We start from the raw sequence: 12,350 nt of genomic DNA on the forward strand, positions 1-12,350 counted from the left end.
TTGCGATATTATGAAAATATTTTTTAAGATAAATCTACACGTATGATTTTATGATTTTTAAATTAAATATTTTGAAAGTTATTGTTAATCAAAGTTTTAAACGTTTGATCAATTTTTTTCTAAAATAATATATATTTATGATCGAAGAGAGTAGGTACAAACCAAAAGTATAATATATAACGAGATTAAACACAAATAGTTTCGCTGAGGCCTGTTTTAGAACACAGACAATTATTCATGCACGATTATAAAAAATACAGAAATGATGTGCCACAACACCTCAGATCCTACAATAATTTTAAAAAGTGCATGTACAGTACACATGAAAATACAAGAATTTAATGCACAAAATAAGAAAACACGAATTTGAACCTCATATTTGTACTCTCGAAAATTACTATGGAATATCATATTATTACATAGGTCCAAGGATTTCATTATTATCACTGTTACAAAAACTATTTTTGAGACATGTGATAACCTGTTTTTATAGACGTTTAGTGTATCCGCTTATGATTGAAGCTATATGAAAATAGACGATTTCTACATGAGAAAAAAAGATCACCTATGAAAACATATTACCACAAACGATTTACTTAAGAAACCGTCTATAAAAATAGGTTTCCACAGACGATTCTTTATACAGATCGTTTGTGAAAATCGATTTCTACATACGGCTCTTTAAATAAACCGTCTGTGATAATCGATCCTCAAATTGACATTTTTTTATCCGAAAAGAAAGCAGTTTTTTTTTGCCTGACCAGGCAACCCCGCATCCGCGACGTCACAAGTCACGTGATTTTTCGTACAAAATACTTACACATGCGGTTCTTAGCACTCAAACTCGAAACCTCTCAGCTCGCACAAAACCTTCTTACCATTCCACCACAAAACTACTACTAATCCTAATAGCATATGCATTTCTTTTGATATCTTCTATCTAAAAATTCAAACGATTATTTAGGTATCTAAATAATTTTAAATGAAAATTTTTCAAATACAAAGATGTAGATTTTATCGTGGCCTACAATTTTTATATAAAATTGTTCCCATTTAATTTTGTATGAAAAAGTTATGATTTTTTAAGATAAGATGTCATCTATTTTTAAAGGTAGTTCTTTGTGTAAATCACCTCTGAAAATAGCCCTCTATTTTTACAGACGATTCACACTATTACACAGGTAGTTTCTTATATGAACCGCTTGTCTTAATCGTATAATTTTTAAAAACAGTTCACATAAAAAACTATATGTGAAAATGATCTTTATATAGGCGGCTCTTTACGTTGCTCGCTCTGAAAATCTCTTAAGTGATTTGTTGTACGAGCTGTCTGTAGAAAAGCACCTTGAATATTTTCAAAAATAATTTTTATAGTAATGTGCTTAAAAACAACCTAGCTGACTAGCGGGAACAGGCATATTGGTAAAATTCTTCATGGTGCACACGCTCGATATATTAAAGTAAATCTTTGGTTGGTAAAAGTCTAAAGCGTGAGTCTTTCTGTGGTATAGACTGAAAGAAAAATAAAGACGATGGTGATTAACATCAACAAAATTCAATTCTTAAAGAAAACATCAACAAATGCTACTCCCTCCTTTCAAGAATGTAAGACATATTTTATTTTGAAAAATCATCAAAAATAATTTTGACCGTTAATTTTCCTTATAATATGTTATTAATTATTATAAAATCAACATCATATTAAAAATATTTTAAAATATAAATCTATTAAAATAAAATTTCTATACTAAACATGCATATAATTTGAAGTTTAAGTTGTTTGAAATAAAAGTACTCTTTATATTCTTAAACGAATGGACTATATTAAACGAATGGAGTATATTACAAGAACCCCGAGAGACTCCCGTGTATAACCAAACAATAACACAACACTTCACCAACTTGGCCACATCCTTGCACGTGCATGTATGGTACACATGAAAAACATGTTGAATTGTGAGAAGCCGTGACCCCGTCCGTCACAGCCTGCGTGTTAATATAGGTAGAAACAGCCTCTACCATGGCAATTACAGAGAGATAAATGACAGCTATGGTCATCCGAGATTACAGGCGTCAATTCAAACAAACTAGGGAACAAACTAATCTAAACATAGAATCTTATCTCTAGAGAACCTTCCTAGCCAACAGCAGGGAATCGCCTTCCATCAGAACTTGCCTGGCGCGGACTCACCTTGAGATGATGTACGCCATACATACACAAATACATCTTGTATTCCAACGGCCTCCCTCAATCACAACTTTGCCAAGTTGAGATTGTGTTTGAAGTTCTCTAGCAGCCACACTGACAAAGCCTTTGTGAAGCCATCAGCAACTTGATCTCCTGAAGGAACAAAATCAATTTCTAAAAGTTTCTGTGATACCCGTTCTCTGACAAAATGGTAGTCAACCTCTATGTGCTTAGTCCTGGCATGAAAAACTGGGTTAGCAGATAGATACTTCGCACCAATATTATCACACCATAATTTAGCAACTTGTGGAGCTTTAATCCCTAGCTCAGCAAGCAAAGTCTGCACCCATATAATCTCAGCTGTGGCATTAGCAACTACTTTATACTCAGCTTTTGTACTGGACCTTGACACTGTAGCCTACTTACGAGCACTCCATGACACAAGGTTTGATCCTAGATAAATTGCAAATCCTCCAGTAGATCTCCTGTCATCAAGATTACCTGCCCAGTCTGCATCTGAAAATCCACTGACAAGTGTATCTGAACATCTATGTATTTTAAGTCCCAACCTTGTGCATTGCTTTAGATACCGAAGTATTCTCTTCACTACTGCCCAGTGAACTGTAGTAGGAGCATGAAGGAACTGACAGACTTTATTCACAGAGAAAGATATATCTGGCCTAATCAAGGTTAAGTACTGTAAAGCACCTACTATACTTCTATACTGTGTTGCATCATTAGGACCCAGAGGTGAACCTTCATGTAGAGATAACTTCTCACTAACAGAAAGAGGTGTACTAACCGGTTTACAATTTGCCATATTAACTCTTTTTAACAAGTCTTTGGCGTATTTTTCCTGTGTCAGAACAATACCATTGGTTACCTTGTTCACCTCAATTCCAAGGAAGTAATGAAGATCTCCAAGATCCTTGAGTGCAAAATCTTCCTTAAGGTCCTGCAACAGAGCTGTAGTCCCCTTTTCTGTAGAACTTGACACAATTATATCATCAACATAAACCAACACAAAAATTGTAACACCTCCCTTGTTAAAGAAGAAAAGGGAATTGTCTGCCTTAGAAGACTGAAAACCAAGGTCATGTAGTTTCTTACTCAGACGGGCATACCAAGCTCTTGGTGCCTGCTTCAGACCATACAGAGCATTATCTAACTTGCATACATGCGTTGGTTTGGATGAGATTTCAAAGCCAGGAGGTTGCTACATATAAACTTCTTCCTCTAATAACCCATGTAAAAAGGCATTTTGAACATCTAGTTGCTTAAGATTCTAGCCTCTAGACACAGCAATAGACAGAATAATTCTAATTGTAGCTGCCTTAACTACTGGTCTGAAAGTGTCTTCATAATCTATCCCATATCTCTGTTTAAAACCTTTAGCTACTAAACGAGCTTTATATCTGTCTAAAGTACCATCAGACTTTCTTTTAACCTTGTACACCCACTTACATCCTATGACATTTTGTCTTATTTTAGGTGGAACTAGGTGCCAAGTTTTATTCTTCATCAAAGCATCATACTCTACTTCCATAGCATTTTTCCAATTTTCATCTCCCAATGCCTCAACATGATTAGATGGTTCTCCAATGGAAGTAAAACAACTGTAACGAACAGTGCCATCAGTATATACCTTCTCTTTGCGAATACCACTTTGAAGACGAGTCCTAGGCCTGGAGACTAACTGATCAGCTGCCGCAGCAGATTCTATTGTAGAATCCTCCGTTGTCTCCCCCGACGTGTTGCTGTCATTGGCGGTGGAAGCCTGATGAGCAATAGCATCGGCAACACAACCAGCAGGGCCTCCACCTCCTAACATCACCGGCGCATGCACAGCGGGACAGGGAACAGTACCAACGGCCGTGTGATGATCCGCCGGATCAACCAACATGTCCTGCACGTGATTTTCAATTTCTGCACTGTTTTCTTCACAAAGAATATCAGCAGCATTAGGAGCAGATAAATTGGAAGGTAATGGACAGTTAGTCATACGGTTTACATCCTGTTCACCCCCATGACCCGAAACAGTGTGCTAAAAAAAGTTAGGAAACAGGAGAAGAATTTCTGATTGAAGCCTAGCCGCTGCATTTGGATGTAGTTTAGAGAAAGGAAACACATTTTCATCAAAGACTACATCTCTTGATATATATATACGGCCAGAGGAAACATCTAAACACTTGAACCCTTTGTGCATATCACTGAAACCAAGAAAAACACATCTCCTGGATCGAAACTGAAGTTTATGGGAGTTATATGGGCGCAAGTGTGGCCAGCATGCACACCCAAAGATTCTCAAAGAATTGTAGTCGGGTTTTTGGTGAAATAGATGTTCCAAAGGCGTGGAATTTTGAATGGTTTTGCTAGGCACACGGTTGATAAGATACATGGCGGCTAGGAAAGCTTCATCCCAAAATTTCAAGGGCATGCAAGCATGAGATAGAAGAGAGAGCCCAACTTCAACTATGTGGCGATGTTTTCTCTCAGCAGATCCATTCTGTTGATGAGTATGGGAACACGAAACATGATGTGTAATGCCAATTTTTGAAAAGAAGGAATTGAGTTTCTGATACTCTCCCCCCCCCCCCAGTCAGTCTGCATGGTAAGAATTTTTCTATTAAACAACCTTTCTACTAGAGTCTGAAATTCCTGAAATTTCTGGAAAACATCATATTTGTGCTTCAACAAATAAATCCAGGTAAACTTACTAAAATCATCAATAAAGCTCACATAGTACTTCTTTCTCCCTACAGACTCAGAAGCAGGGCCTCACACATCAGAGAAAACGAGTTCCAATGGAAAAGTAGAAACACTACATGAGGTCGGATAGGGCAACTGATGACTCTTTGCTTATTGACAAGCATTACAGACTGACTCACTAACAGATTCATCTAAGAAAGGGAGATTATTTTTAGTGACTACTTGTTTGAAAATGGAGTGGGAGGGATGGCCTAGTCGCCCATGCTACCAGGAGAAAGGAATCTTGTAGGCGCCATAGGCTTGCTTGATGGATGCCCTGGGAAGAGGATAGAGCCTGTTTCGAGACCTCCCTCTAAGAAGAGTGTTCCGGGTGACCTGATCCTTAATAGAAAAGAAATCAGGATAGAGTTCAAGGAAAGCACAATTATCAGCAGCTAGGCGATGTACAGAAACAAGATTCTTTTTGGCTTGTGCAACATATAGAACATTTTTAAGATGAATGTCACGACTGGGGGTATGAATAGTAGTATGACCAATATGACTAATATCTATACCTGCTCCACTTGTTGTGTGGATATGATCTCCACCGTTGTATTTTTCCTTAATAGTAAGTTTCTCCAATTCTCCAGTAATGTAGTCGGTAGCACCAGTATCTATGTACCAATTTGAGTCAACACCATAGGAGTTTGTGGCGATGGCAACTTGTTTCTCATCTACAACATAATTTTCATCATATCTATGCCAACAGTCAATAGCAATATGACCTCGCTTGGAGCAGACTTGACAGATGGGACGGTTGTCGATGCCTCCATTGCGCCCGCGACCACGGCCTCCACTGCCGCGGCTGCGGCCATGCTGCTGCTGGTGTTGCGCACCCCTACCGCCGAAGCCGCTACCACGCGCGTTGGTTCCACCACCGCGCGAAGTGCCTTGACCATGGTTGGCGGCATTTGCAGAGCTGCCCTGTATGCCGCCACGGTAGAGCTCTTGGCGAGTCTCAAAGTTGAGGAGCTGTGAATACAACTCTCCAACTGAGATAGGCTCAACCCTAGCACATATGGCGGAGACGATGGGGCTGAAGTCCTCATCTAGGCCAGTAATGATATACTGAACCAACTCTTCGTTGTCAAGTGGCCGACCACCGGCAGCCATCTCATCACCAAGAGCCTTCATCTTCGCGACGTACTCAGTGATCATCATGTTGCCCTTCTGCGTTGTAGCGAGGGCAATGCGAGTGTTCACCGACCTCGCACGAGTATGCGACGAGTATATCTACTCAATCACGCTCCATGCTTCGGCTGCAGTTTTGCACGCAGCAACTTGCGTCAAGACATCCCGTGTTAGGGACGAGAGAATATACCCCAAGACATGTTGGTCCGAGGCCTCCCAGTCTTCATACGCCGGGTTAGGCATTTTCTCCGTCGTCCCATCAGCCGTGGTAGCAAGATCCGATTCCGGCGCCTTGGCAGCACTGGTGAGGTACCCCTAGAGCTGAGCCCCACGGATAGTGGCGTTGATCTACGCCTTCCAGAGGGCATGATTAGTCTTGCCGAGCTTCTCCGTTACTGGATGACCAAGCAACGGGTTCATGGCTGCTAAGGATGAAGCAGCCATGGTGCAAACAACTCCAGATGCAATTTAGCACAGCGATATGGTGGGTAATGGCGATGGCTCTGTTACAATGTCGAATTGTGAGAAGCCGTGACCCCGTCCATCACAGCTTGCATATTAATATAGGTAGAAACAGCCTCTACCATGGCAATTACAGATAGATGAATGACAGCTATGGTCATCCGAGATTACATGCATCAGTTCAAACAAACTAGGGAACAAACTAATCTAAACATAGAATCTTATCTCTAGAGAACCTTCCTAGCCAACAGCAGGGAATCGCCTTCCATCAGAACTTGCCTGGCACGGACTCACCTTGAGATGATGTACGCCATACGTACACAAATACATCTTGTATTCCAACAAAACACAAGTATTTAACACACAAAATAATAAAACACAAGTTTGGACCTCATGTTTGTACTCCTCGAAAATTACTATGGAATAGCACATTATTGCATAGGTCCAAAGATTTCAATATTGTGCTTAAAAACAATACAGCTGACTAGTGGAACGGGCATAGTGGTAAAATTCTTAACAGTGCACACACGCGATATATTAAAGTAAATAAATATTACATTGGTAAAAATAATGATTTAAATTACTTTATTATAATGTACAACTTTAAAATCTAAAATGGAGCTGAAAGCCAAAGTTTTACTAAATAGCAAATAGGGTCTACATAAACCCCAAGAGGCTCCTAGTGTATAACCCAACAATACTACAACACTTCCCTAACTTGATAACCTCCTTGCACGCGCCCGTGCTCGGATCATGCACCCGCACCACCCCGTTCGGTTGTCCCACCCAGAGCGTGATCCTCCCGTCATCCAAAACCATCAATGGCTGCGCAACGCGTTCTTGGTCGCGTGAAACTGGACCATGGACGTTCGTCATCAAAATGCAGTGAGTTCGTTCTTGACCACGTACACTTCTCCATGTCCGATAACAAGTACAGGTCCATGGACTTGCCCCGGTAGTTTTGGTGCACTATGGACAGGCAGCCGTTCAACTCGGCCAAGCTCAGGTGTGAGCGGAAGCAATGGCGGCCGTCTAAGGAGAGCGGGCCTCGGATGAGGGCCGGTCCCCACTCTTCCTTGTCGAGGTCAAAGGACGCGATGCTGTCGCACTCGATCGTATGAACGGACTGGAAGTGAGCGACCCCTTGGGTGACCACCCTGTGCCGGGAGATGCTTGTTTCGACGCGCATCGGAGGGCTCTGCGCCGGCCTCCAGCGCTGCTCGCGGCCGCCGAAGGTGAGGATGTCGCACGACTGGTTGGGCTTGCCGGGGACGGTGTAGATGTGGAGCACCTTGTAGTCTCCCGTCGCTGGGACCTGCCCAAGGATGTACCCCGACACACATGTTAGCCTCATTAACTATTGTCAAGGGTAAATTCCTGATAATGATTTTAGGTGTGTTGGTGGGTGCGTGAACGGTGTCTCAAGGAGAGAATATGTCTATTTGTGTAAACGAAGAATTTTAGGACACCGGGGGTTATACAGGTTCGGGTGTTCCGGAGGATAACAACTCTACATCCTGATTTTTTTTGTTATAGTAGATCTCACTTGGTTATAGTAGTGTTCTAGAGGATTGCCAGAACTGATCTGCCGTTCTTTTACAATGGGGTCTTCATCCTTTTATATAGTAGGGAGAGGGAGAACTAACATGCCAGTTCTACACATATGATCTCTGCTCATTCTAATATCTATCTCAAATCATCATTATGGAGTACCGAGCACGCAACTTTGCTCTGATAGCATTGTACATCGTGCTGTCGCGCGTCGTCTTTGCCTAGCCTGTAGAACCTTATCCTGCTGCACCGTCCCCGTTTGCTTGCCTCTGCGTGCTGGCCTGTAGAGTCTCACACCGTAGCCTTTAATGCTACGGGACCGTACACGCCCCCCTGCACAACTCACGACCTTATCCATCGGGGCCGGTGCCTGGTGAAGAGAATTGCTGGGGCAAGTGCGAATCAGGTCCTGCGACCAGGGGGGTTGGTCGTGGGTTTGTGTGAAGATACGGCGAGATTGGTCGCTGGAGGCTTTGCACTAGTCGGGGTAGCTCATCAACCGACTAGATTTTTTAGGAGATGTTCTCCTGGCCGTTTGTGCCCTATGTGGATCCGTTTAGCCAGGGTACCGCTTTACTTAGTACACCGATAACTATGTTCTCATTAATCAAAAAATCACATACATATCCTAAAGTAAATGCTATAATCTTCCTAAAGGTATGTTTTCTACACACAATGAGGCTCTCCTTCTCAAGAACCTTCACAAATTTTTAACAAGCAGGATTTGCCTTGAGTTCATCTTAGTTGGGATAATTACTATAAGAATGGTACTCTGCATTCTACCTCACGAAAGGGCTCTTTTGTGTGGAGGGATATAGTCAAATTACTTGAGATAAAGGTATTGCTTCTCCTCTTACTGGAAATCGAAGTACTATTCTTATTTGGGAGGACTTATGGAGTGACTTTTTCCACTCCATTCCTTCCCTGAGTTGTATTCTTTTGCAAAAGATGAACGAGTCACCCTCATGTAGTTGCTCAGCTGAACAATCTCTCTGAAGTTTTCAATCTTCCACTCTCGATTCAAGCTTTCCAACAATTTCAGGTTCTGCAGGGTCAACTCTCTCTTCGGAATTTCGATAGTCAGAATGACTCTTGTAGATATATCTGGGGACATGCTTCTTTTTCTGTCAACAAGATTTATAAAATTCTAATGGGTCACAGGCCTATACATCATATTTTTAAATAGAACTGAAAAACTTGTTGTCAGATGAATCACAAAGTTTTTTTTCTAGTTGCTTTTAAAAGATAGGCTTAATAAAGGGAGCTCCTTAGACGCAAGCATATGTATCTCGCTTCATATACTTGTGATCTATGTATTTTGTATATTGAAGAAAGCAGATTTCATCTCTTTATTTCTTGTAATTTTGCAGAGAACTGCTAGGCTTTGCTTGATCTTCGACCAAATTTGGGTGCTACTCTGACTCAAAATTTCAGAAATTTCAAGAGAAAGCTTGTTGTCCCTTTTGCACTAGAGATTATGATTCTTATGTGCTGGAGTATATGGTCGATCAGGAATGATAAGATTTTTAATGAGACTGTTTCTAACATTCAAGTTGTGTGGTGCTTCTTCAAGAAGGAATTTGCTCGGGTCACTCATCTAGCCAAAGCTTATAGAGTTGATTTAATGAATCAATAGCTTGCATCTTTAAAATAACTTGTATAATTATTATTTTTTTTTACTTTTTGTGTTTTGTTTGTGATTGGTTTACGTACTATGTTTTTTTTCTTTTACTTTTCTTTTAATATATAACTAGTACGGGACGATTCTACTATTTTCTTTATAAAAAAAAGCAGCTCTAATGTATATTCGTTTCAAGAATTGACAAGGAGGATACATCACTCATATGGACTCTTGCTTAGATCGCTCTAGCGTATAAACTCCACCGAGTTGTGCTAAGTTGGATCCCGCTCGAAAAAAAAAACTATATAAACCTAACTTTTCCCACCACGGCTAGTTACAACAGCTCATTTCCCACGCCCAACTAATAAACGATAGGCATAAAATTTGATATTTTTTCCTAGCACCGTTGCATAAAAAACAAAGCACCCCATGCTGCTCCAGTACGAAACAAATTGAGAATCTTTCTCCCTCTCCCCCTAGCACCCTGAAAAAAATCAAGGCTGGAGAGCGAGCCACATTGGGCCCCTTCCCTCTCTCCATGCAATGCCAGCACGGCGGCCTGTGCATCCACGTCGATGGCGACGCAGTCGCGTAGCTCGCTGTGGACGCGCCTCCCTCCACGTACCGCGCATGTCCTGCTGTCACCCTGCAGCTCAATCAGTCCAGGCTACGGCCGTGAATCGCCCCGCCGCGTGGCCCCCGCCGCCGCCACCCCGTGATCACGGGTCGCTCGCCCTCGCTGCCTAGCTAGCTCTCCCTATAAAGCGGACGGCCCCACTCGCAAGAACACAGCAGCAGGTCGATCAGCAGCCAGCACAGCGAAGCGGATCGACCACTTCCTGTTCCTTCTTCGTACGAACGGCTCGATCTCTATCTACCTCACCCCTGCACGTAAACTCTACAATGGCGACCACGGTGATGTCCTCCATGAGCTCTCTTGCCTTCGCCACCGGCGTGCGTGCCGGCCGCTTCCCCGCCCGGCTTCCGGCGGCCGTGCTCGCGCCTTGCCGTCGCGCCCTGGTTGTCAGGGCCCAGAGCAAGGTGAGAATCCACTGATCATTAGTATTTACGTACGTATCGAGATTGTTAATTAACTCACCCTGGCCGCGGGTTGGTCCCACGGGACTAAACCCTCACTGGCATGTGGGCCATGTAGGAAATTATTCCCACTAATTATGATTATATTAGCACTAACGATGCCTTGTGCATGCGTATCTGCAGCCAGAAAAGAATCCAACGGAGGAGACGACCGCCAAGCCGAAGGCGATGCCCGGCCTCTGGGACGCGCTGACGTTCAGCGGCCCCGGCCCCGAGCGGATCAACGGCCGCCTCGCCATGGTCGGCTTCGTGTCCGCGCTCGCCGTCGAGGCGTCCCGCGGCGGCGGCCTCCTCTCGCAGGCAGGGAGCGGCTCCGGTCCGGCCTGGTTCGCGGCCACTGCCGCGGTGCTGTCCGTGGCGTCGCTGGTGCCGCTGCTCCAAGGGGAGAGCGCCGAGGGCAGGAGCGGCAGCTTCATGACCGCCGACGCCGAGCTCTGGAACGGGCGCTTCGCCATGCTCGGGCTCGTCGCCCTCGCCGTCACCGAGTACCTTACCGGCGCGCCGTTCATCAACGCGTAGATATGTCGTACACGTGTACGTGTACGTAGCTTTTGGTAGGCTATTGTAACTGTGCACAGTAGCTTCCGTACGTACATGTAGATGAGGTAGTATACAAATTTTACTGCCTCCGTGCACAATGCGCATGCGAAATTTTTGCGTGACATTTACAGGCAGACATGTAAAGTTGAAATGAACTTTCCTCGTGACATGGAAGCTGGCAGAGTGCTTCGTATTTCGTAATTCGTATTCGATTTAACAACAATTACGTACGTACTTCCCATGCAAAGCTGCAACTGCTTGGTAGACCATTTTTGTGTTGGCTTTGCAGTTGGTGAGATCTACGAATTTCGTGTTGGGAGCACCATTGCCACAGACCAATCAATACGAGAGAAGAGTAGATAAAAATCAAGGCAAAGTAGCATATTGTAAGGCTACAAACTAATGTAGTTTAATTTTGCGAGATTTAGCCCTTGTCCACCTTTATTTATTCGAGTCTCTCAACCTTTTATCTTCGTGTAAATAAAGGCTTTTAAGAACATTCTGGACTTTTATTATTTGAAATATAATTGTATAATTAAGCCTTTTTTCACTATTAGAGAATACATTTGTACAGACACTTCGCAACCCCAGTGCGGGATACTTTTTCAAAATATCTGTGGAAAAAAATCTGTATAAATCAAATTTATACATACGGCTCGTAAATAAAGCCGTCTGTACTAAGAAAAATCACAAACAGCTCCAAACTTCGAGCCGTCTGTGAACTAAGAATAGTACAGATGACTCGTAGTTTAGAACGTCTGCACTAACGCAAAAATACCAAAAAATAAAATCGTGCCATACCACGGGGAGCTGTAGGTTCAGCGCCCACCGCGGCTGCTTGCTGCGCTTCTTTCGTATTAACAATCGCATGCTTAATAGTAAGAAGTAAGAACATATCAAATATCATAGAGCAGAAAATAAATCTTGCAAGAAAAAACACAACCAGAGCATTACAAGATAGCACAGCAAGCAACAATTGTCCCACGAGAACACGAACAAGCTTGTGAGCAG

General features: G+C 42.9%; 1 protein-coding gene and 1 non-coding gene across 2 annotated transcripts; one reads left to right on the top strand and one right to left on the bottom strand.

The window, feature by feature from the left end:
- Positions 1 to 5,892: 5,892 nt before the first annotated feature.
- LOC133891829 (small nucleolar RNA Z247) lies at positions 5,893 to 6,031 on the bottom strand. Its single transcript, XR_009904286.1, has one exon. It is a non-coding gene; the product is annotated as a small nucleolar RNA Z247 (small nucleolar RNA).
- A 4,442-nt stretch (positions 6,032 to 10,473) lies between these two features.
- On the top strand, positions 10,474 to 11,532 carry LOC133891184 (low molecular mass early light-inducible protein HV90, chloroplastic-like). Its single transcript, XM_062331902.1, has 2 exons — positions 10,474 to 10,742; positions 10,923 to 11,532. The coding sequence occupies exons 1-2, from the start codon at positions 10,605 to 10,607 to the stop codon at positions 11,316 to 11,318; spliced, it is 534 nt and encodes a 177-aa protein (XP_062187886.1). The 5' UTR covers positions 10,474 to 10,604; the 3' UTR covers positions 11,319 to 11,532.
- The last annotated feature ends 818 nt before the right edge of the window (positions 11,533 to 12,350 follow it).

This window comes from Phragmites australis, chromosome 14 (genome assembly GCF_958298935.1).
Source record: "Phragmites australis chromosome 14, lpPhrAust1.1, whole genome shotgun sequence".
Lineage (NCBI taxonomy): Eukaryota > Viridiplantae > Streptophyta > Magnoliopsida > Poales > Poaceae > Phragmites > Phragmites australis.